The 25,471-nt window shown below is 48.7% G+C and overlaps 1 protein-coding gene across 1 annotated transcript; it reads left to right on the top strand.

Moving 5' to 3' along the window:
- Nucleotides 1-546: 546 nt before the first annotated feature.
- Nucleotides 547-25,049, top strand: DDX27 (DEAD-box helicase 27). The gene is made up of 22 exons (XM_025400425.1): nucleotides 547-794; nucleotides 2,493-2,639; nucleotides 3,818-3,877; nucleotides 4,131-4,296; nucleotides 5,812-5,855; nucleotides 5,976-6,062; nucleotides 7,918-8,023; nucleotides 9,899-10,072; nucleotides 11,685-11,835; nucleotides 12,540-12,632; nucleotides 14,503-14,602; nucleotides 14,765-14,906; nucleotides 16,130-16,283; nucleotides 17,034-17,115; nucleotides 17,221-17,398; nucleotides 20,166-20,272; nucleotides 20,453-20,555; nucleotides 23,182-23,276; nucleotides 23,372-23,495; nucleotides 23,884-23,971; nucleotides 24,603-24,677; nucleotides 24,800-25,049. Exons 1-22 carry the CDS (start codon nucleotides 702-704, stop codon nucleotides 24,816-24,818), a joined length of 2,388 nt encoding a protein of 795 aa, XP_025256210.1. The 5' UTR covers nucleotides 547-701; the 3' UTR covers nucleotides 24,819-25,049.
- Nucleotides 25,050-25,471: the final 422 nt, after the last annotated feature.

Raw genomic sequence — 25,471 nt, 5'->3', positions numbered from 1 at the left:
AAAAGTTTCAGGTTGGGCGCAGTGGCTCATACCTGTAATCCCAGCAGTTTGGGAGGCTGAGGCAGGAGGATTGCTTGAACCCAGGAGTTCGACACCAGCCTGGGCAACATGGTGAAACTCCGCCGGGCATGGTGGTGGCGCCCGTACTTCCAGCTACTCAGAAGGCTGAGGCGGGAGGATCGCTTAAGCCCGGGAAGTCGGGATTGCAGTGAGCCATGATCTCCACTGCACTCCAGCCTGGGGGACAGAGCCAAATCCTGCCTCCAAAAAAAAAAAGAAAAAAAAGAAAAAAAAGAAAAAAAAATTACTTAGAATTTTACCACCCAGAAACAATCACAGCTAACTGCTTATTGTATTTTCTTCTACATTTTGTTAATATAAATATCCACATCTAGAGTTTTTAAATGCAACTCTTTAGACTCTCTCACCCCTTGCACTTTCCTCAAACATTCCCACCATTTTGAGGCCGGAGACCGTGGAATTTGCTTACTGAAAAAAGCCCCTCCCCTTGATGTCGTCATACGAAACTACGCCCCAGATTGCCGCATGCGCACTCTTAAGAGGTCGTAACGGGAAGAGGGGCAGGGGCTCTCGAACGGAAGTGACGCATGGTACATGCGCAATGATGACGAGGAGGTGGCCAAAAGTCAAGGGCTGGTCCGCACGCTGTGCTCGCTTCCGGAAGTGGCTTCTGCGACAGCATGCTTGCAGACCTCGGCTTAATCGGGACCATAGGCGAGGATGACGAGGTGCCGGTGGAGCCCGAGTCTGACTCTGGTGACGAGGAAGAAGAGGTATGAGGACGGTTCTGGTCTTTGAGTTTCCTTGACTGCTTCTCTTCCCCGCGATTCCTCAGGTCCCTGTCCCCGAATCCTCATCATCGCCTGCCAGCCCGGGAAGTTTCCCTAAAAGGATCTCGCCGGGACCCCAAGATCTTCCTCAGTTTTCCGGCGACTAGGTTTTCTCTACGTCCGCCTGCTTCTTTGGCCATGTCGTTCCCTGTCTCCTTGCTGAACTCAGTATCCATTCACTGAATTGATATTTAACCACGCCCTGTGTAAGAGACATGCAGGTCTCTTACACCTTGTAAGAGGTGAAGTCAGCCCTGGTTCCTGCTCAAGGAGCCGTGGTTAGCTGTCCATTCATATGTTCATCGAGCCAGTGTTTATTGTATACTTATGTGTGCTAGACCTAGTGTTAAGCGTTGGGGACGTAGCAATGAACAAGGTGAGTGCCACTCTTCTGAAGCGTATGGTGGTGTGGGGGCTTGCAGATATTAAGCAGTATGGCAATTAAAGAGGGATCGGTGTTCTGAAAAGGATGCTTGCCCTTCAAACATTCAGCCTAGATGTTGTCCCCTCTGCAGTCTCATCTGTCCGCTTGATACATTTATTCAGATGTCCCATGGCCTCTACAAATTCAACTCCTCCAAAGTTGAACTTGTGTTCGCTCTCATACTGTTCCCTTCTCAAGCCAGCAACCTTGGAGTTATTCTTGATAGTTTTTTCTTCCTCAGCGCCGCCAGTGCTCTGCAAGCTAGCTCATGAATCTCTCTTAAGCTTCTCCCGCCTCTCTCCATTCACACTGTACCCACCCTAGCTCCGGCCACTGCTGTCTCATGCCTGCACACCAGCACACCACCAGTCCAAACATACTTCATCTCTTTATCTTGAGCACTTCCAGTGTATTCTTCGCTTAGCAGCAGAAGGATCTCTTTGTGATACAGTCACGTTAGAGACCTCCCTTGCTTAAAACTCTCCAGCCTGCTGGTAGAGAGCCCCAGGCCTGTCCACTCTGCAGAGACTCCTCAGGCAGCCTGTGGGTCCTGCACACTGCCCCCATTTCCCTGATGTCCCCTGTGGGCGTGGGCGGCCTACTGGCTGGTGCAATCTTGGCTCACCACAACCTCTGCCTCCTGGGCTCAAGCAATTCTCCTGCCTCAGCCTCCTGAGTAACTGGGATTACAGGCATGCGCTACCACGCCCAGCTAATTTTTCTGTATTATTATTTTTTTTGAGATGGAGTCTTACTCTGTTGCTCAGGCAGGAGTGCAATGGTATAGTCTTGGCTCACTGCACCTTCTGCCTCCCGTGTTCAAGCAATTCTCCTGCCTCAGCCTCCCGAGTAGCTGGGACTACCAGTGCGTGCCACCACACCTGGCTAATTTTTGTATTTTTAGTAGAGACGGGGTTTCACCATATTGGCCAGGCTGGTCTTGAGCTCCTGACCTCGTGATCCGCCCACTTTGGCCTCCCAAAGTGTTGGGATTACAGGCGTGAGCCACCATGCCTGTCTTTTTTGTATTTTTAGTAGAGACTGCATTTCATCATGTTGGTCAGGCTGGTCTTGAACTCCTGACCTCAAATGATCCACATGCCTTGGCTTCTTAATGTGCTGGGATTACAGGTGTGAGCTACTGTGCCTGTCCCCTTCTTCCTTTCTATTGTTCTTTATCTCAGCCCCAAAGTCACTCTGTCTCTTACTCTTCCCAGGGGCCTATTGTGCTGGGCAGACGACAAAAAGCCTTGGGGAAGAACCGCAGTGCTGATTTCAATCCTGACTTCGTTTTCACTGAGAAGGAGGGGACTTATGATGGCAGCTGGGCCCTGGCTGATGTCATGAGCCAACTCAAGAAGAAGGTGAGTCTGACAGTGATGGACAGTTCCAGACCTTGGACTATTAAGATTGGACTGTGGGTTTCAGGGCCTAGTCCTGACCTGACTGACCATCTGTTTACATTCAGCAGATACTAGAACTCCTTTGAAAATAACTGGTTTAAAAAAAAAAAAAAAAAGAAAGAAAGTATCTGGTATACTTTTGATGAGATCAGAAATGACTCACTGTCTTTTTTTTTTTTTTTTTTTTGAGTCTGCTTGCTGGGGAAGTCTCATCTTGATTAATACCAAATGAAGTATGAGCACTTGCCAGGTGTCTCCTGTGGTGTCACTGTGCAGTGTCCCTGCCCACACAGCACAGCCAAAGCTACCACAGATGTCATTGTCATCTGCTTGTTTGCCAAGATCCCATGCCTTTCTGTGAATCTGGTTAAACTAGAAGATGCATCCAAGTTATTTACCATTTCATGTGCATCAGAGAGAAAGATTGCCTGTCCAGAACAGTGTAATCCAGGCTTTGCTGGTCCTTATTCTGATTGAAATAAACCAGCATTGCCTTTTCTTTTTTTTGAGACAGAGTCTCTCTCCGTTTCCCAGGCTGGAGTGTAATGGCGCTATCTTGGCTCACTGCAACCTCTGCCTCCTGGCTTTAAGTGATTCTTGTGCCTTAGCCTCCCGAGTCGCTGGGATTACAGGTGCCCACCACCACGCCCAGCTAATTTTTTGTGTTTTTTTTTTTGTTTTTGAGATGGAGTCTCACTCTGTCACCCAGTGCAATGGTGCGATCTTGGCTCACTGCAACCTCTGCCTCCTGGATTCAAGGGATTCTCCTGCCTCAGCCTCCTGAGTAGCTGGGATTACAGGCATGTGCCACCATGTCCAGCTAATTTTGTATTTTTAGTAGAGATGGGGTTTCTCCATGTTGGTCAGGCTGGTCTGGAACTCCCGACCTTAGGTGATCTGCCTGCTTTAGCCTCCCAAAGTGCTGGGATTACAGGCGTGAGCGACTGCGCTCAGCCTTACCAGCATTGCCTTTTCAAGATCATCTGGAGAGGATTTTAAAATTTTTGTATATATAATATGTATATATATTTTCAGAGAATGCCAATATTTTTTCTTTTTCAAATTAATTATGAAGAATTTGTTCTCTTATTCGATGTTTCAATGAAAATTTCTTTTCACCTCTTTATTTTTATCTGCAGAGGGCAGCCACTACAATAGATGAGAAGATTGAGAAAGTTCGAAAGAAAAGGAAAACAGAGGTGAGGGGAAAAGTGGCTATTTCTCATTGTTATGCCCCACACTTTACTCTCACCGCGACCCCAGCATCTCTCTGGAAGCCCTTACAGAGCGGGGCATGGCTGGGGCAGGCACGCTCTTCTGTGCGTTTGTTGTGCATCAGTACTGAGAATCCCCACAGCCGTCTGTTCAGGCCGGAGAGCTTCCTGTTGCTCTACTTAAGTTCTGGATCTGTAGAAGTTTGTCATCACCCTCGCTTTAATTTTTTTTTCCCAGGTTAAAGAAGCCAAGTCTGGGAAGTTGGAGAAGGAGAAAGAAACAAAGGAGGGCTCTGAACCAAAAGAGCAGGAAGACCTTCAAGGGAATGATGAGGAAGGCTCAGAAGATGAAGCCTCAGAGACTGACTACTCATCAGCTGATGAGAACATCCTCACCAAAGCAGGTAGACGTTACGGCGGAGGTGTCAGCAACGGGGACAGGAGATCAGAAGGCATCCTCCTTTATTTTGTAGGGTTTCCTTCACTCTTCTGCACAGTTTAAGATATTCTGCCTACTACATTGAACTCCATTGAACTCCTTTCTATTTTTTTTTTTTTTTTAAGAGATGTTGGCTGGGCACGGTGGCTCATGCCTGTAACCCCAGCACTTTGGGAGGCCAAGATGGGTGTATCGCTTGAAGCCAGGAGTTTGAGACCAGCCTGGGCAACATGGTAAAACCCCGTCTCTACTAAAAATACAAAAATTAGCTTGATGTGGTGGCATGGACCTGTAATCCCAGCCACTCAGGTGGCTGAGGCATGAGAATCACTTGAACCTGGGAGGTGGAGATTTCAGTGAGCCGAGATTGTCCCATTGTACTTAAGTCTGGGCCACAGAATGAGACCCTGTCTCAAAAAACAAAGCAAAGCAAAACAAAAGAGATGTGGTCTCACTCCATCCACAGGCTGGAGTGCAGTGGTGCCATCATACCTCACTGGAAGGCTTGAACTCCCTGGCTCAAGTGATCTTCCTGCCTTAGCTTCCCAAGTAGCTGGGCCTACAGGTGCATGCCCCTGCGCCTGGCTAATTTTTTTTTCATAGGGATGGGCTCTTGCTTTGTTGTTCAGGCTAGTCTCAAACTTCTAGGCTCAAGCAGTCCTCCCGCCTCGACCTCCAAAAGTGCTGGGATTACAGGAGTGATGAGCCACTGTGCCCGCTGAATCCTTTCTTTTAGGTTCTCTTTTCTCTTGGGATTTTGTTTGGGTTGTTGTACTTTGTAGGTAGTTTACTCTTTTCCCATTTAGCCCCGTGCGGCTGCCGGATGCCTCTGTGATACAAACTCATTTGGGGTGACATACTCAGATGGGTCCAGCCACATAGTGAGTGCTCAATATATATATATATTTTTTCCTTTGAGATAGAATCTCATTCTGTTACCCAGGCTGGAGTGCAGTGGTATAATTTTGGCTCACTGCAACTTCTGCCTCCCGGGTGCAAGCAATTCTCCTGTCTTAGCCTCCCAAGTAGCTGGGACTACAGGCACACACCACCACACCTGGCTAATTTTTGTATTTTTAGTAGAGATGGGGTTTCACCATATTGGTCAGGCTGATCCTGAACTCCTGACCTCAGGTGATCCATCTGCCTCGGCCTCCCAAAGTGCTGGGATTTTAGGCGTGAGCCACCGCTTCTGCCCTCACTAAGTATTTCTTGCAGAAATGTGTGCTAAAGCATCATAATACAGTGTAGTGGTCGAGAGCCTGGTCTCTGGACCAGAGACACTGGGTTAGCTTTCTCTCTGACTTTAGGCAAGTTACTTCACCATGCTGCCACAAAGTGTCCTCATCTGTGAAATGAGGTTGATGATGGTCACCCCTCAGAGGCTGATGTGTGGTATTGGCACTTAGGACAGTGTCCAGCAGAATGCAAGTGCTTTGTAAGTCTGAACCGTGGTCATCAGCTAAGTTTTTCTCCATAGATACACTCAAAGTAAAGGATCGGAAGAAGAAGAAGAAAGGACAGGTGAGCTCGGGGCTGCAAGATAGTGTGCGGCTTGCTGGCAATCTGAAAGGAGTTTAAGGTCATTTGGGTTTCTTGGCCCTTTTGTTGAATTCTCATCTCTCTTTTGGTTTTCTGGCGTAGGAAGCAGGAGGATTTTTTGAAGATGCCTCTCAGTACGATGAAAACCTCTCGTTCCAGGACATGAACCTTTCCCGCCCTCTTCTGAAGGTAGCAGCTTCTTGTAAAAAATTTTCTTGCCGGGCGCGGTGGCTCAAGCCTGTAATCCCAGCACTTTGGGAGGCCGAGACGGGCGGATCACGAGGTCAGGAGATCGAGACCATCCTGGCTAACACGGTGAAACCCCGTCTCTACTAAAAAAATACAAAAAACTAGCTGGGCGAGGTGGCGGGCGCCTGTAGTCCCAGCTACTCGGGAGGCTGAGGCAGGAGAATGGCGTGAACCCGGGAGGCGGAGCTTGCAGTGAGCTGAGATCCAGCCACTGCACTCCAGCCTGGGCGACAGAGTGAGACTCCGTCTCAAAAAAAAAAAAAAAAAAAATTTTCTTTGCAGAAGCAGAGTCTTGCTATGTTGCCCAGGCTGGTCTCAAATTCCTGGCATCAAGCAATCCTCTTGCCTCAACCTCCCAGAGTGCTGGGGTTTGAGCCACTGCGCCTGGCCAGTAGTGGCTTATTTTGGCAACCATGGGATTATTGCAGCCACCCCTAACTGGACTTTCTGCTTATCTGTTTGCCTTCCTCAACTCTCTTGTCCACACAGTTGCCAGAGAACTCTCTTTTTTTTTTTTGAGACGGAGTCTCGCGCTGTGTCGCCCAGGCTGGAGTGCAGTGGCGCGATCTCGGCTCACTGCAAGCTCCGCCTCCTGGGTTCACGCCATTCTCCTGCCTCAGCCTCCGAGTAGCTGGGACTACAGGCGCCCGCCACCGCGCCCGGCTAGTTTTTTTTTTGTATTTTTAGTAGAGACGGGGTTTCACCATGTTAGCCAGGATGGTCTCGATCTCCTGACCTCGTGATCCACCCGCCTCGGCCTCCCAAAGTGCTGGGATTACAGGCTTGAGCCACCGCGCCCGGCCGAGAACTCTCTTAAGCAATGAGTTCCATCATGTCCCTCTTCTTCTGTAAGCCCTTCACTACTTTATAGTCTCACTCAGCTTAAAAGCCCAAGTCCTTATATTGACCTACAAGGCTCTGCCCCTTCTGGCCCTCTCTGATGACACCTCTGCACTCATTCTGCTCTGGCCACACTGGCCTCCTTGCTGGCCCTCAAACAGGTCAGGCCTCCTCTTCCTCAGGACCCTTGCACTTGCTGTTCCCTCTGCCTGGAAGCCTCTTCCAGAAACCTTTTTTTTTTTGTTTTGTTTTTTGAGACGGAGTCTGGCTCTGTCACCCAGGCTGGGGTGCAGTGGCCAGATCTCAGCTCACTGCAAGCTCTGCCTCCCGGGTTTACGCCATTCTCCTGCCTCAGCCTCCCGAGTAGCTGGAACTATAGGCGCCCGCCACCTCGCCTGGCTAGTTTTTTGTATTTTTTAGTAGAGACGAGGTTTCACCATGTTAGCCAGGATGGTCTCGATCTCCTGACCTCGTGATCTGCCCATCTCGGCCTCCCAAAGTGCTGGGATTACAGGCTTGAGCCACCACGCCCGGCCCTCTTCCAGAAATCTTTGGGGGTGCTCTCTAGCTTCCTTCAGGGTTCAACTCAGTATCCCTTGCTCAGTGACACCTTCCCTGGCAGCCCTACTGTGAACAGCACTCCCCCGCTGCCCCTCTGACCGCTGCATTGTTTTCCGCAGCATATCTCCATATGACGTGTGTTTGGTTTTGGTCTGTTTCTACCAGACTGTAAGTTTCCTGAGGGCTAGGGGTTTTATTTCTTTTATTTACTGCTGTGTCCCCAGTGTCTAGAACACCACCTCACATGTAGTAGGCGCTCAGTTCAGTGAATGTTTATGGAATGAATGATTGGTGGGGATTGGTGTGGTCCCCACTTGTCTGGAAACCTGCCCTGTTTGCGTCGTGCTGAGACTTCCCCTGCTCAACCCTGTCTGACTCAGTCTTTTTTCCTCAGGCCATTACAGCCATGGGCTTCAAGCAGCCCACCCCGATCCAGAAGGCGTGCATACCTGTGGGTCTGTTGGGGAAGGACATCTGTGCCTGTGCAGCCACTGGGACAGGTGAAAAGGATAGGGACCCGGGGTAGGCGGAAGGGTGTTACAGCCAGGGCTGGGCTCTAGGCTGACTTACCAAAAGTCTGTTTTGCTAAATAAATACTCTTGGTTTTTTGAACTATTTTGTTTTTATTTTTTATTTCATAGAGATAGGGGTCTCACTTTATTGTCCAGGCTGGTCTCGAATTCCTAGGTTCAGGTTCAAGTGATCGATCTTCCCATCTTGGCTTCCCAAAGTGCTGGGATTACAGGCATGAGCCACTGTGCCTGGCCATAAAATTTTTTTTAACACAAAAAAGATATACTGGTGCAATTGAGAGAGTAAAGGACTTTTAAATTTTTAAGCATTTTATTTTGAAGTATTTGTAGATCAATGGCAAGTTGCAAAAATAGTGTGTAGGGTCTCTCGAATCCTTCATCAGTGGTGACATGCCACATAACTGTAGGACAAAATCAAAACCAGGAAATTGACACTGATATAACAGTGTTTCCTAGACTGCAGAGCTTATTCAGTTTACTGAAGGATTAATGTTTTGTTTTGAAATGGAGTCTCACTCTGTCCCCCAGGCTGGAGTGCAGTAGCACAATCTCAGCTCACTACAACCTCCGCCTCCTGTGTTGAAGTGATTCTCCTGCCTCAGCCTCCCCAGTAGCTGGGTTTACAGGTGCCTGCCACCACACCTGGCTGATTTTTGTATTTTTAGTAGAGACAGAGTTTCACTGTGTTGGCCAGGCTGGTCTCGAATTCCTGACCTCAAGTGATATACCCGCCTCAGCCTCTCAGAGTGCTGGGATTACAGGTATGAGCCACCATGCCTGGCCTACTGAAGGATTAATTTTGTAAGATAAACAGTGCATGAGAGGATGTTTGGGCCTAGTAATGGGCCCGGTCTAGTAATGGGCCACAAATTTCAAAGGGTCTGGTGAAGGTCATTTTCATTTAATGCTCTTGCGGTATCCTTGATCTCTGTGACCATGGCTTCCTGGCCCTGTCATGTCAGAGGAGTAAAGTTTTTTTTTGAGACAGAGTCTTGCTCTGTTGCCCAGGCTGGAGTGCAGTGGTGCAATCTCGGCTCACTGCAACTCCACCTCCCGGGTTCAAGCGATTCTTCTACCTCAGCCTCCTGAGGAGCTGGGATCACAGGTACACACCACCATGTCCAGCTAATTTTTGTATTTTTAGTAGAGATGGGGTTTTACCATCTTGGCCAGGCTGTCTTGAACTCCTGACCTCGTGATCCACCTGCCTCAGCCTCCCAAAGTGCTGGGATTATAGGCATGAGCCACTGCGCCCGGCCATATTATTATTATTATTTTTTTGAGGCAGAGTTTTGCTGTTGTCACGCAGGCTAGAGTGCAGTGGCGCGTTCTCAGCTCACTGCAACTCTGCCTTCCGGTTTCAAGCGAATCTCCTTCCTCAGCCTCCTGAGTAGCTAGGATTACAGGCGCCTACCACCATGCCTGGCTAATTTTTATGTATTTAGTAGAGATGGGATTTCACTGTATTGGCCAGGCTGTTCTCGAACTCCTGACCTCAGGTGATTTGCCTGCCTTGGTCTCACAAAGTGCTGGGATTACAGGCTTCTGCCACCATGCCCAGCTAAGTTTTTTGTATTTTTAGTAGCATTGGGGCTTCACTGTGTTGGTCAGGCTGGTCTTGAACTCCTGACCTCAGGTGATCCACCTGCCTCGGTGTCCCAAGGTGCTGGGATTACATATGTGAGCCTGACCATATGATTTGAAAGCAGAAAAAATATTCTATGAAAAATTAATTCCTTTATTTTCCCCGACCAGACGTGGTTTTTCTGTGCTCTGGTGAAAACCTAACCCTGGAGGGAACTGAACGTCTTCTCATTGCTTCCTTGCTGCCCTTCCCTCCAGGTAAAACTGCCGCCTTTGCCCTGCCTGTCTTGGAGCGTCTGATTTACAAACCCCGCCAGGCTCCAGTCACCCGCGTGCTGGTGCTGGTGCCCACCCGAGAGCTGGGCATCCAGGTGCACTCTGTCACCAGACAGCTGGCCCAGTTCTGCAACATCACCACCTGCCTGGCTGTGGGTGAGTTTCTGGCCAAGGGTTGCCAGCCCCTCAGAGACTGTGGTGGGGTGGAGGATGGATGTGCCCTGCCATCTGTTGGTGTTGGTGCCAGGTGCCAGGATAGGCCTTTGTGTTGATTGAACACAACACTTAAAACCTGGAAGACGGCCGGGCGCGGTGGCTCAAGCCTGTAATCCCAGCACTTTGGGAGGCCGAGACGGGCGGATCACGAGGTCAGGAGATCGAGACCACCCTGGCTAACACGGTGAAACCCCGTCTCTACTAAAAATACAAAAAACTAGCTGGGCAAGGTGGCGGGCGCCTGTAGTCCCAGCTACTCGGGAGGCTGAGGCAGGAGAATGGCATAAAAACCCAGGAGGCGGAGCTTGCAGTGAGCTGAGATCCGGCCATTGCACTCCAGCCCGGGCAACACAGTGAGACTCCATCTCAAAAAAAAAAAAAAAAAAAAAACCTGGAAGACATGTTTTTTTGTTTTTTTGAGATGGAGTCTTGCTTTGTCACCCAGGCTGGAGTGCAGCGGCGTGATCTGGGCTCACTGCAAGCTCCTCCTCCCGGTTCACACCATTCTCCTGCCTCAGCCTCCCAGGTAGCTGGGACTACAGGTGCCCGCCACCACGCCCAGCTAATGTTTTATATTTTTAGTAGAGATGGGGTTTCACTGTGTTAGCCAGGATGGTCTCGATCTCCTGACCTTGTGATCCACCTGCCTTTGTCTCCCAAAGTGCTGGGATTACAGGTGTGAGCCACTGTGCCCAGCTGACGTGTTTTCATAGTGCTTTAGGCAGGTGGGATTTGATTGAAACTTAACCAACCTTGACAAATGAAACCTGACAACTATGAACATTTTTTTCTTGGTACTGAACAAATTTGGAATATAATTTTTGCTTTGTGAGAATAATAAATATTATTTTGGACAGCGTTTTTCCAATGAAGTTATATGATAGTGTTATCTAGCCTGCATTTTGTCCTCCTTGTGCAATTGGAAGTCAGAAGTGATCTTTGTCTCCCTGTAACAGAGACTTCATCACTTTCCACAGCTGCTTCTCTTAGTCCTTGGATGTTTCAGGCATTCTCTTTTTTTTTTTTTTTTTGAGGAAGTCTCACTCTTTTGCCCAGGCGGGAATGCAATGGCATGATCTCGGCTCACTGCAACCTCTGCCTCCTGGGTTCAAGCGATTCTCCCACCGCTTTCAAGTAGCTGGGATTATAGGCGTGCACCACCACGCCCAACTAATTTACATATTTTTACTAGAGATGGGGTTTCGCCATGTTGGGTGGGCTGGTCTCGAATTCCTGACCCCAAGTGATCCACCTGCCTTGGCCTCCCAAAGTGCTGGGATTACAGGCGTGAGCCACCGCTCCTAGCCCATGCATTCTCTTCTGAAGTGCTTTTGTGTCATCATCATTGTTGATTTTTGCACTTAGCACAATTTTAATGACATGATCTGTCTTTCCCAGTGTGTTGGGAAACCCATGTGCTTGGGCCTTTGTTAGTCTTACTCTCTCAGTGGTTTCCTCTGCATCTGGCCTGAGGCCTGGTGAGTGGCTGGTGCTCAGTCAACACCCATGAGCAGCTGACCTGGCCGCCTGGTGGGGCTCTTCCTCTTTGCAGGCGGCTTGGACGTGAAGTCTCAGGAAGCAGCTCTTCGGGCAGCGCCTGACATCCTCATCGCCACCCCAGGCCGGCTCATCGATCACCTCCACAACTGCCCTTCCTTCCACCTGAGCAGCATCGAGGTGCTCATCCTGGATGAGGCTGACAGGTGCTCCTCCCAGCGTGGGGCCCAGGGCACTGTGGGGTTCCAAGGCCCACAACCAGGATGTGGACCTGCTACACTGCGTTGTTCTTTGCGGCTCTGGGCCATGGCCTTTGGTGTGCGATACCAGATCAGCCACTGGTGCTGGGGCCTCTGTCCAGCCTTAGCCTGTGTTTTCCTGTTTTTTCTCTTTCTCTCTCTATTATGGTGGTTAAGTGATGAGGCCGGTCAAATGTTGGCCCTGCCACTTCCTAAGGGAGATCTGGAAACATTTAGATTCTCAAAACAAAATCTTTTCTCGTTTGTAAATGGGAGATAAGGACATACGCACATCACAGTGTCGAGGAGCTGAGGAGGGAGGAAGAGGAAGTGCCAGCGCGGCTCCCACAGGGCCTCTGTGACTGCAGCCGGGACTCCCTCTCCCCCCACCCTGCCCCCCAGCTCTGTTCCTCTCTTACGTGTGCCGTCTGCTCACCTCTTTGCTCTGGGACTGAACAGAAGGAACTCTTCCTGAACTCTGGACTGAGGCTGGAGGCGGGGCAGGGGAAGGAGCTCTCAAACAGCCCCAGGGCATGCTAAGGTTACAGGCCCTTAAACCGCTTCTGATCCTGACACCCCTCCCTGAATCTTCACCAGCTTGGGGAATGGCAGCTCCATCCTTCCAGCTGTTCTGAGTTCTCTGCGTGTTCTCCTGTTTTCACACCCCACAGCCCGCCTGTCAGCACAGACTGTCCACATGCCCCCACTTTGTGTCTTCTATGTTTGCCTTTTCCTCAGCCTGGAGCCATCTCCTGCCCCTTCAGGTTTCTGTTCCAGTTGTCACCTTGTTAGTGGGGCCTTTGCTGGCCGCCCTGTGATGGTCCTGCCCTAACTTGCTCCTCCCGTCCTGCCTGCATTGTCACTGAGGGTTCATGGAGTGCCATGTCTCCCCTGTCTCCCTAGGATACAGTATTCATGAAGGGGCTACATGCATAGGGGCGTGTCTAGTATATAGCAGGCACTCAGTAAATACTTGTTGAATAACCGATTGGCTGACTCCCTCAGAACAAAAGACCCATTCCTGAGGCCTAAAGGATGAAAAGGAGATCATTTTAAGTCAAGGGGACTTGATCTGGTTCAGGTTTTAAAGGGGGAGGGAAACTATTCAAGTATGTATCTCAAAAGACCAAAAAAGGCAGAGGAAGTATTTGAGATTTGGAAGATCAGAAGACAGCTCTGTGTGACACCTGGACCTAGACTGCAGCCTGCACTGGGGGAGAAATGCTGTAAGGGGTTGGGCTTGCTGAAAATATGGAATCCAAGGAATCTCACAGATTACTATTATATATAAAGAGAAAAAGGATCTTTTACAGTGGAGCGATCTGGCAGACACTATAGCCAGTGACCAACCTCACATCCCTGGTTCTAGAACAAACCGGCCGTCAGTGTCTGGTGATGGAGCATGAATACAGGGCACAGCTGCGCCCAGCAGTGCTGTCCCCTTGAGAATTTCTCTGAATCCAGTTACTGGGAAACAATTAGATGAATCCAGAGTGCGAGAAGGATGAGGGGCCTTTTCGTTCTTTTTTTTTTTTTTGAGTCAGGGTCTTCCTTTGTCACCCAGGCTGGAGTGCCATGGTGTGAACACTAGCTCATTGCAGCCTCTACTTCCTAGACTCAGGTGATCCTCCCGCCTCAGTCCCCCCACGTAGCTGGGACTACAGGCACACACCACCATGCCTGGCTTATTTTATATTAAATAAGTAGAGACAAGGTTTTGCTGTGTTGTCCAGGCTGGTCTTGAACTCCTGGGCTTAAGTGACCCTCCCGCCTCAGCCTCCCAAAGTTCTGGGATTATAGGCATGAGCCACCTTGCCCGGCCCCAGCCCATTTTTGTATTTTTTGTGGAGACGGGGTTTTGCCATGCTGCCCAGGCTGAGGGGGCTTTTCTAGATGCAAGAAGACTAGAGACGTGGCAGCCAGTTGCAAGGCAGGAACTTTGGTTCTTGTACTAAAACAAAAGGTAACTATAAAATAACACTTGGCCTGGCATGGTGGCTCATACCTGTAACTTCAGCACTTTGGGAGGCTGAGGCAGGCGGATCACCTGAGGTCGGGAGTTTGAGACCAGCCTGACCAACATGGAGAAACCCCATCTCTACTAAAAATACACAATTAGCTGGGCGTGGTGGTGCATGCCTGTAATCCCTGCTATTCAGGGGGCTGAGGCAGGAGAATTGCTTGAACCTGGGAGGCGGAGGTTGCAGTGAGCCAAGATTGCGCCATTGCACTCCAGCCTGGGCAACAAGAGTGAAACTGCATCTCAAAAAAAAAAAAGACACCTGGAGGCAGCTGAAGGAATGTGAATGTGGCCTGTACTTTAGATATTCACCCGCTTGAAAGTCTTGGGCGTGTTGATGAAGTTGTGTTACTGTAAGAGAAGGCCCTAGTCCTTAGGAGTTGTGTGCTGAAATATTTGGGGTCAGGTGTTATGACATCTGCGACTGACTTGCCACAAAAAGACAAAGCAAATGTGGCAAAATGATAATTCTTGGTGAAAAGATAAAATAATAAAATAGATGATTCCTAAATGTAACCAGTGACAACAAACAGCAGCCGGTATGCGATCCTATGCCCCTCACTGTGACCGAAGGGCACTCTCCCCAGTTCTGACATGTCTTTCTTTGCTCCCAGGATGCTGGATGAGTACTTTGAGGAGCAGATGAAGGAGATCATCCGAATGTGTTCCCACCACCGCCAGACCATGCTCTTCTCAGCCACCATGACAGACGAGGTGGGCCGAGGGACTTCTCTGTGGCGGGTGGCAGGTGTGCGCAGAGGGGGCTGTGCAGAGGACCCTGACTGGGGTTGAGGGGGTTTGCCTGGGGTGAGCATTGCTGCCTCCTTCCCCACTACCCGGTTGCCAGCTGAGCAAACCCGGCTTTGCGCTTGGCAGGTGAAAGATCTGGCTTCTGTCTCCTTGAAGAATCCTGTCCGGATATTTGTGAACAGCAACACGGATGTGGCTCCCTTCCTGCGGCAGGAGTTCATCCGGATCCGGCCTAATCGGGAAGGAGACCGGGAAGCCATCGTGGCAGGTGGCAGCTGAGGGCGAGCCTGGGCAGGGTGGGCTGGTCAGCTTCCTTGAGCTCGTGGTGTCCATGCCGAAGTGTTTGGTTTTCCCCCGCGCCTCTGCCATCCAGTCTTCCCCAGCGCAGAGGCTGCACTGCACTAACGATGATCCGCTGCCTCACTTCTCCATGGGTCCTTCCTCCCTTTGCCTTATCGCCTCACTAATCCTCTTTGTGTCCTGTTCAACTCCCAACCACTTGGCATCAGCTGCGGTTGTACGCATCAGTCCAGACCACTGGTCTGTCGCCTGGATCGTTGTGCAGCCTCTTGCTCGAGCTCCCCGCTTCCACTCGGCCGTTTGTGACTGCATTGCAGAGCATTTATGATGATTGCTTGCAGAAGACATTTGTACTTGTTACATCCTTATTTGAACACCCTGCGGTGGCTTCCATTGGTTTTAGACTAAAATCCAAACATCTTAGTGAGTCTTTTAGGACTCTTCGGGCCTGGCCCTTGCCTGCCCGGGGTCCCCAGCCATGTAGGCTTGCTCATGGCTCCAGCCACATTCGCCTGCTTGCACTTTTTTTTTTTTCCTTTGAGACAGAGTCTTGCTGTGTCGCCCAGGCTGGAGTACAATGGCACGCTCTTGGCTCAATGCAGCCTTTGCCTCCTGGGTTCAAATGAGTCTCGTGCCTCAGCCTCCCAAGTAGCTGGGATTACAGGCACTCGCCACCACTTCTGGCTAATTTTTGTATTTTTAGTAGAGACAGGGTTTTACCATGTTTGCCAGGCTGGTCTTGCACTCCTGGCCTCAAGTGATCTGTCCTTCTTGGTCTCCTAAAGTGCTGGGATTACAGGCGTGAGCCACTACATCCGGCCGCCTGCTTGCACTTCTCACTATAAGCTCGTTCCTGCCTCTGGGCCTTCATGTTTGCCATTTCCTCTGTCTAGAATCTTCCCCTGGATCTTCCCATGGATCATCTGCCTTGTCATTCAACCTAATGTCACCTCTTCAGAGAGGCCAGCCCTTAGCTGCTTCCCCTCCTCCCTGCACTCTCTCTTACAACATTTTTCACCCCCCAGGAATTGGTTTCTCTGTATCCACCCTGGAATTTGAGTTCCACAGGACAGGGACAATGCCTGTCTATCCAGTGCCAGGCACAGTGACCATACTTTGTGGATGAGGAGGGGGTACATGTTGAATAAGAGCTTAGAAACAGCTGCCAGCTCAGTCCTCTCTTCCTGCCAGCCTTGTTGACGAGGACCTTCACTGACCATGTGATGCTGTTCACGCAGACCAAGAAGCAGGCCCACCGCATGCATATCCTCCTGGGGCTCATGGGACTGCAGGTGGGCGAGCTCCATGGCAACTTGTCACAGACGCAGCGGCTGGAGGCCCTCCGGTAACATTTGGGGTGGGGACTCAGGCTCCCACCATCCTTCTGGGGCAGAGCAGATAGAGGGAAGAAGAGGACCCTGAGCATTCTATTAGAGCATTAGCAGGGGACACATAGGATGATCTTGGCCTTGAACATTTTAACCCAACCACTGTGAGGTCATGTCTTAGATGCATGTAGAACTCCAACTTCATAGTCAGAGATGACCCTCATGCCCTTGGGTGCTTGTCCCTAGCATGGGAGCTGTTGTGTGGGGTGACAGAGGAAGCCGGCTTGGAAAGGCAGCACATGGTCCCTTCTCTGAAGCTTTCTGAGAGTGGTGAACATTCCTGGGTCTGATTGAACAAGATTTAGAGTCAAAGTCAGCAGCCATTACTTGAGCATCTACTTTGCCAGGCACTGTGCTGTGTGCTTTCCACGTGATTTCTTGTTTAATCCTCAGAGAATGGCATCAAGGTGGTTGGCAAGGAGGAACCCTTTAGAACTCTCCACCCTGTTCATCAGAGGGTGCCGAAAGGTGTTTGTTAAAGATAGGCTGATTTAAACTGAGACAATTGCCCATGCTGTTAGCAGACACAGAACTACGCTTGCTCTGTGTGATGGGTTGTTGAAGGGTGGGTGTAAACATCCCATGTGCTCACATTTAGAATCTATCCCCATTTTAATGCCCTGTTCTGTCCTCTGCTGGCTCAGGCTCTTGTGGAACATTATTAGGGGAGGGTGTCTGGATGAACAGCTGTTTGTGATTGTTTCTAGGCGTTTTAAGGATGAACAGATTGACATCCTCGTGGCCACTGATGTGGCAGCCCGTGGACTTGATATTGAGGGGGTCAAAACGGTGAGCAGACCCTATCTTCCTTGGACTTTTGGTGGAAGTCTTTTTGCCTCTTCGCACCCCCCTTCCCTTGCCAGGCCTGACTGATGTTCATTTTTGACCTTCTAGGTAATCAACTTCACAATGCCTAATACTATCAAGCATTATGTCCACCGGGTGGGGCGAACAGCGCGTGCTGGCAGGGCTGGGCGCTCAGTCTCTCTGGTGGGAGAAGATGAGCGGAAGATGCTGAAGGAGATTGTAAAAGCTGCCAAGGCCCCTGTGAAGGCCAGGATACTTCCCCAAGGTGAGCAGGCAGCCCTGTGGCAGTGCAGAATGGCTTGGGTGGGTGGGGCAAGGGCAGAGTGTAAGGGCTTTGCAGTTCAGAGCCAGATTTGAATTCTAGCCCTGCTGCTTCCTTGCCGAGTGACCATGTACAGGTTTTGCCTCACCTCTCTGAGCTTGCCTCCTGTGTGTAGAAGGGAATTATGACAGAATTGTAAACACAGTGCCCCATTTAGGTGGAAAATTAGGAAGAGAGGGTCGCTTGGGGCAAAATTCTCACTAACCTCCTCTTTCCCTTACTATTGGTGGGGGGAAGAGAGAGATCAGTACTCATTCTTTTTGGGTCCTTTCATTGTTTTTGTTCCTCTGATCTGTGGGGGTCCTATAAAGCACAACCTCTTTAAAGTCTTTTTTAGTTTTGTTTTGTTCTTGAATTCCTAGGCTGAAGCAATCCACCCACCTTTTGCCCCCAAAGTGTTGGGATTACAGTAATGAGCCACCATGCCCAGCCTTAAAAATTTTTAAGTTATAAAAATAATACATATTTAGTCTGAGCATGGTAGCTCTTGCCTTTGTAACCCAAAGTAACCCAGCACTTTGGGAGGCTAAGGCAGGAAGATTGCTAGAGGCCAGGAGTTCAAGACCAACCTAAGCAATGTAGTGAGATGCCTGTCTCTTTAAAAAAAAAAAAAAAAAAAAATTAGCTGGGCGTGGTGGTGTGTGCCTGTAGTCCCAGCTTTTCAGGAGGCTGAGGCAGGAGGATCACTTAAATCCAGGAGGTTGAGGCTGCAGTGAGCTATGATTGCACCACTGCACTACAGCCTGGACAAAAGTGCAAGACCGTCTCTAAAAAATGAAATAAAAAGTATATATTGATTGATGGAAATTAGTAAATAAAAAAACAAAAATGTAATTCTGTGTCAAAGAGCTCACCACTGGTAGCATTTAGGTGTATGTCCTTTCAAACCATTTTACCTTTCTTATTTCTTTTTTTTTTTTTTTTTTTTGAGACGGAGTCTCGCTCTGTCCCCCGGGCTGGAGTGCAGTGGCCGGATCTCAGCTCACTGCAAGCTCCGCCTCCCGGGTTCACGCCATTCTCCTGCCTCAGCCTCCCGAGTAGCTGGGACTACAGGCGCCCGCCACCTCGCCCGGCTAGTTTTTTGTATTTCTTAGTAGAGACGGGGTTTCACCGTGTTAGCCAGGATGGTCTCGATCTCCTGACCTCGTGATCCACCCGTCTCGGCCTCCCAAAGTGCTGGGATTACAGGCTTGAGCCACCGCGCCCGGCCTTTCCTTTCTTAAATGTCCCTTTTATTTTTTTCATTTTCATAGTCTTTATTTAATCAGTGACTAGTTATTGAGTCCTGCTGTGGGCCTAGTGCTATTTATTATGTTCTAGGTGCTGGGGATACAGCAGGGAACAAAGCAGGGCTGTCACTGTGGTGGGAGAAAGAGACAATAAATAAGCTAACAGTAGATGTGATTGAGAACAACAGGAAGAGAGTGCCTCATTAAGCTGTTAAGGAAAGACCTCTGCACAGCTGGCATTGGAGCTGAGTCCTGGATGATCAGAATGAGGCAGCCAGGAGAGGTCTGAGGGCAAAGTGCTGAGCTGAGAGAACAAGGGCAAAGGCTGTGAGGTAGGAACGAGCTTAGTGTGTGAGAACAAGAGAAAGGGCAGGAGGCTCAGGCGTGGTGAGCAGGGACACACAGAAGATCAGAGCAGTAGGCAGGGGCCACTCTGACTTTGGGGGGTATGAAGCAGAGAAGGCACACATTACAAACACCATTTCCTATGTCAGTAAATGCACAGCTAAATTATTTTCATCAGCTACATAGTATTAGTAGTCACCCGTATTTTATTTATTTATTTTTGAGATGGAGTCTTGCTCTATCACCAGGCTGGAGTGCAGTGGTGCGATCTTGACTCATTGCAACCTCCGCATCTCGGGTTCAAGCGATTCTCCTGCCTCAGCTTCCCAAGTAGCTGGGACTATAGGCGTGTGCCACTATGCCCAGCTAATTTTTATATTTTTAGTAGAGACGGGGTTTCACCATGTTGTCCAGGATGGTCTCGATCTCTTGACCTCGTGATCCACCCGCCTTGGCCTCCCAAAGTGCTGGGATGACAGGCTTGAGCCACCGCCTTATTTTTTTTAATTTTAAGATAAGGTCTTGCTTTGTTGCCCAGGTACAGTGGTGCGATCATAGCTTACTGTTGCCTCGAACTCCTGGGTTCAAGCAGTTCTCCTCAGCCTTCTGAGTAGGTGGGACTACAGGTGCATGCCACCATGATGGCTAATTTTTTTTTTTTTAGATGGAGTCTCACTCTGTCGCCCAGCATGGAGTGTAGTGGTGTCATCTTGGCTCACTGCAACCTCCGCCTCGTGGGTTCAAGCAATTCTCCTGCCTCAGTCTTCTGAGTAGTAGCTGGGATTACAGGTGTGTGCCCCCACACCCAGCTAATTTTTGTATTTTTAATAGAGACCGGGTTTCACAGTGTTGGCCAAGCTGGTCTCGAACTCCTGACCTCAGATGATCCACCTGCCTTGGACTCCCAAAGCGTGCGATTACAGGCGGGAGCCACTGAGCCACTGTGCCTGGTGTTTTTTTTTTTTTTTTTTTTTTTTGGTAGAGACACAGTCTGGCCATGTTGCCCAGGCTGGCCTCAACTTCCTGGGCTCAAGCAGTCCTCCCACCTCAATCTCCCAGAGTGCCGAGTTACAGTTGTGAGCCACCATGCCCGGCCTACCCTTATTTTTAAATCCTTTTTATTTTCTCCCGTTGAGATGTCATCCTCAAATTCCGGGACAAGATTGAGAAAATGGAGAAAGATGTGTATGCAGTTCTGCAGCTAGAGGCGGAGGAGAAAGAGATGCAGCAGTCGGAAGCCCAGGTGAGGCTGCAAGGTGGGATCTTGTTCACGAGGCTGCTCAGTGAGCAAGCTGCTGCATCCCTGCCAGTGCTGCCCTTCTGAAATGTTTCTCCCATCAGAGCCACAGGCATTTGCAGGCCATGGCTTCCTGTGTTAGTAGATAAAGGTTTCACAGCAGGCATCCTTTTGTTATCTCTACAGATCAATACAGCAAAGCGGCTCCTGGAGAAGGGGAAGGAGGCAGTGGTCCAAGAGCCCGAGAGGAACTGGTTCCAGACCAAAGAAGAGAGGAAGAAGGAGAAAAGTAAGTCAGGGAGGTTCTGCAGAAATCTCAATACAGAATTACCCCACAGGACTCAGCAGTTCCATTCCTAGTTCTATACTGTAAAGCAGCGGTCCCCAACCTTTTTGGCACCAAGGACCAGTATTGTGGAAGACAGTGTTTCCACATTTGGCGTGTTGGGGGGTGCATTAGATTCTCATAAGGAGCACACGCCCTAGATCCCTCGCATGCGCACTTCACAATAGCGTTCATGCGCCTATGAGAATCTAATGCTGCTGCTGATCTGACAGGAGGCCGAGCGCAGGTGGCAATGCTTGGTTGCCCAACGCTCACCTCCTGCTGTGCAGCCTGGTTCCTAATAGGCCATGGACTGGAACCGGTACGTCAGCCTGGGGATTGGAGACCACTGTCGTAAAGGACTGTAAACAGGGACTCAGACAGATACTTAGATGCCAGTGTTCTTTGAAGTACTGTTCGTAATAGCAAAAAGGTGGAAACAAACTATGTCCATCAACAAGTGAATGGATAAACAAAATTTGGGGTGTGTGTATATATACACACAATGGAATATTATTCAGCCATGAAGTTCTGATACATTCCATAAGGATGAACCTTGAAAATATTAAGCTGAATGAAATGATCCAGACACAAAGGGACAGATACTGTCTGATTCCACTTACCTGAGGTACCTAGCTGGGCAAATTCACAGAGATAGAAGTAGATTATGGATTACTTGGGGCTAGGGGAAGGAGGGTAATAGGAAATTATTAGTGGTTGTAGAGCTTCTGTTTTCGATGATGGCAGTGAGTAGCCTCCTGGTAGGAGTTTTGGAAACAGTTAGTGGTGATGGTTATACAATGTTGTGAATTTAAGTAATGCCACTGAATTGTATACTTAAGATTGGGTAAAATGGCAACCTTTGTTTTATATATGTATATATAACCACAATAAAAATAATTTTTTAAAGGTCAGGATATATTTAATATAGATTTCCTCTCCATCTTCCTTTAAAAAACACCCAAAACACTTATAAGTTCATATTGTTCTATGCCTTGCCTTTTCACTTAATTTTGAAGCTTAGAGATATGTTTTATATAGGCCCACACATGGCTGCCCTTTTTGTTTTTTGTTTTGAGACGGAGTCCTGCTCTGTCACCCAGGCTGGAGTGCAGTGGCACAATCTCGGCTCACTGCAAGCTCTGCCTCCTGGGTTCACCCCATTCTCCTGCCTCAGCCTCCCAAGTAGGTGGGACTACAGGTGCCCGCCACCACACCCGGCTAATTTTTTGTATTTTTAGTAGAGACGGGATTTCACTATGTTAGCCAGGATGGTCTTGATCTCCTGACTTTGTGATCCGCCTGCCTCCGCCTCCCAAAGTGCTGGGATTACAGGCGTGAACCACTGCACCTGGCCCCCTATTAGTTTTTTTGAGGCCTCCCAAAGTGCTGGGATTACAGGCGTGAGCCGCCATGCCCGGCCCCCTGTTGGTTTTTTTTTAATGGCTTCACGTTCCTCCATCATATGAGTAGATTGTTGAGGGACACTGAGGTTGTTTACAATCATTTGCCATCCAGCCTGGGCAACATGGCAAAACCCCATCTCTACTAAAAATAAAAAAATTAGCCAGACGTAGTGACACATGCCTGTAGTCCAACTACTTGAGAGGCTGAGGTAGGAGGATCATCTGAGCCTAGGTAGGTCAAGGTTGCAGTGAGCTAAGATTCTGCCACTGCACTGCAGCCTGGGCAGCTGAATGAGACCCTGTCTCAAAAGAAACCACCATCACCAACAACAAAAAACCCAAAAAACAATCATTTGTTATTATAAACAAGTGATGTAGTGAATAACCTTGTACATATGCCCTTTTACAATTAAGCAAGTATATATTTGCCTTGCAGGATTCATTCCTAAAAGTGGAATAGTGGGTCAGAGGATATTTGTATTTCTAGTTATGTTAGAGGTTGCAAAATTACCCTCCTAGAGGGTATACCAGCAGTTTTAGAAATACTGTCTATATTTGATGGGACAAAAAAGGCTGTTTATAAGTTAAATTTCTGATAAAAATAGAGTCATAACCGTATTGGTGGTAAAGTAGTGTAAGTGACCTAAATCTTCATCTTTCATAGCAGGAGGTTTGTAATGAGTATCTTAAATGGATTGAGAAATAGTCAGAAAAGCATGTTATTTAGTGAGATGGAGGTAGTCAGTGGAAGAAGTGCTTGCGGCTTTTTTTTTTTTTTTTGGAGGCAGGGTCTTGCTCTGTCGCCCAGGCTGGAGTGCAGTGGCGCGATCTCAGCTCACTGCAGCCTCCTCCCAGGTTCAAGCAATTCTGTCACCCCAGCCTCCCAAGTAGCTGGGATTACAGGTGTACCACCATGCCCGGCTAATTTTTGTATTTTTAGTAGAGTCAGGGTTTCACCATGTTGGCCAGGCTGGTCTCAAACTCCTGACCTCAGGTGATTCACCCACCTCAGCCTCCCAAAGTGCTGGGACTACAGGCACAAGCCACTGCACCCGGCCAAGTGGTGCTTGCCACTTTTCATTTTAATCGGCTAACTTACCAATTTAAAACATGTGTACTTCTTATCATAAGCTTAAAAAAAGATAAAATCATCCCTGAAATCTTATGCTTTCTTCTCATCCCAGTTGCCAAAGCTCTGCAGGAATTTGACTTGGCCTTAAGAGGAAAGAAGAAAAGGAAGAAGTTTATGAAGGATGCCAAAAAAAAGGGGGAGATGACAGTGAGTGGCCTCCCTTTTGGAGTTTGGACCCACTCGGTGGGGTGGGTCAGAGCGGCCTGGTGTGTTCCACACTCACACCTCCCCACTCCCCCTAGGCAGAGGAAAGGTCCCAGTTTGAAATCCTCAAGGCGCAGATGTTTGCTGAACGGCTAGCGAAGAGGAATCGCAGAGCCAAGCGGGCCCGAGCAATGCCTGAGGAGGAGCCAGTGAGAGGTCCTGGTAGGTGAATGGGGACCCCAAAGGAGCTTGTAGGAAGGTTTTCCTGAAACCTGTGCTTTGGGTCAGGGAGAAAATCTGAGGGATGACGACGATAGCCCACATGATTTGAGTAATTAGTATGTGCCAATGTGTACAGCTATCCCTCCATTGGTGTAAGGGGTGCAGTGATCTTGTGGTTGGTAAGAACTAGGATTTGAACGCCAGCTTTTCTGACTCCGGAACCTAAGGCCTTACCAGCTGCTACTTGGAGGATCTGGTGAGGACAGAATGAAGATAGTCTTTGGATGCCAGAGCATCCACTGAACTTGGAATCATTACCTTGAACTTAAGGAGATTTAGGAGCTTGGGCCAAAGACAACCATATGTAACCCATTCTCTCTGTGCACAGCCAAGAAGCAGAAGCAGGGGAAGAAATCTGTATTTGATGAAGAACTCACCAACACAAGCAAGAAGGCCCTGAAACAGTATCGAGCTGGGTAGGATTTTAAGTCATCATGGAGCCCTTGGTATTCTAATGGAAGCTATGAGTCTTCTCCCTCCTTCCCCGTTCCCAGTTCTCACATACCTATAGCTTTATACTATGTAAATTCAAGGGTACCTGTCTGTTCTTCACCCCCCACCCCTCTCAGGGCCACCTGAGGATCCCGAGATGAGACCAGGAGACGGGTGTTCAGTTAGCACTGTTCCTGCCTTGGAGGAGAAATAGTACATTGTTGGGTTCAGAAATGGAGCTTTCCTTCAGGGGAGTGATAACTCATCTCAAGTTCCATCCTACAGAACCCCAAACAGAGTCCTGGCTTGCTCTTAGGCATGTTGTCCCACGCCACTTTCCCCAGCCCAAGGTTGGGATAGGGGCAGACTAAGCTTCCCAAGTAGTTGTATATACTTAAGAAGGGCCTCTTTCAACCTTATTTTAAAGTTGGGCCCTGACTTCCAGAAACACACGTTATCAGGTGGAAACACATAAAGGCTTAGAACTTAGGGCCTGAAAATGATGCATCCCAGAGATGCTGCTGCTTCATGTAGGAGCTGGGTAGGGTGGGGGTGAGACAACACCCATTTGTTCAACAGCTTGCTCATTTCAGCATCTCATCTTCTCTTTCACAGCCCTTCTTTTGAAGAAAGGAAACAGTTGGGCTTGCCCCACCAGAGACGAGGAGGAAACTTTAAATCTAAATCCAGGTGATACTGGCTGTTTTGGAGGGGCATAGGTTATGGCTGTTTGGGATTAGGGATAAAAACCTTTCATGGAAAAGGAGCTTCTCCATCCTCATTCTGGTCTTCACTCTCTGATTTTCTTACAGATACAAGAGGAGGAAGTAGCTGTTGTGGCCTGAAGAAATTCATGGGGGCAGCCCTTAAATCCCTTCCCTGTGGGAAGTCATCCTGGCTGGTCTGTCTTTTCTCCGTTTGTTCAAAAAACAAAAAAAAAGTTTGGTGTGGTGGTATGGTATGTAGCTATTTTCCTAAGCATGTCTATCAATCTCCTTTCTTGCTGATTAGCTTTCACATAATGACTATATTAAATGGAACTATTTTTGGAAGAGAAACCAATCCAAGTGTATATCTTATTACTATCTCGTCCTCAATGGCAAAGTGTGCCCACAGTCTACTAGCTTGGTATCACCATATACCACTGGAATGCATCACCTTTATGCTTATAGAGGAACTGGGTATGGAGTGAGGAAATTCTTGGTAGAAGTTCTCTTCTAGCCTGGGGAACATAGCGAGACCCTGTCTCTTAAAAAAAAAAAAAAAGTTCTCTTCTGTTGATATTCTAGAACTAAGAGCTAAATGATAGCTGAAGATAGCTAAATGATAACTCTTAGTTCTAAAACATCAACAGAAGAGAACTTTAGCATGAATGCCAACCATGCACCAGATATTCTGTGTGCTGAATAGAATCCAATCAACTCACTGCACTCCTGTGAGGCAGGCAGTGATATCCTCATTTTCCAATAAACAGAGGCTTGGAA

This window comes from Theropithecus gelada, chromosome 10 (assembly GCF_003255815.1).
Source record: "Theropithecus gelada isolate Dixy chromosome 10, Tgel_1.0, whole genome shotgun sequence".
NCBI classification, from domain to species: domain Eukaryota; kingdom Metazoa; phylum Chordata; class Mammalia; order Primates; family Cercopithecidae; genus Theropithecus; species Theropithecus gelada.
The sequence above is the reverse complement of the archived record's forward strand: the minus strand, read 5'-3'. Positions and strand labels throughout refer to the sequence as shown.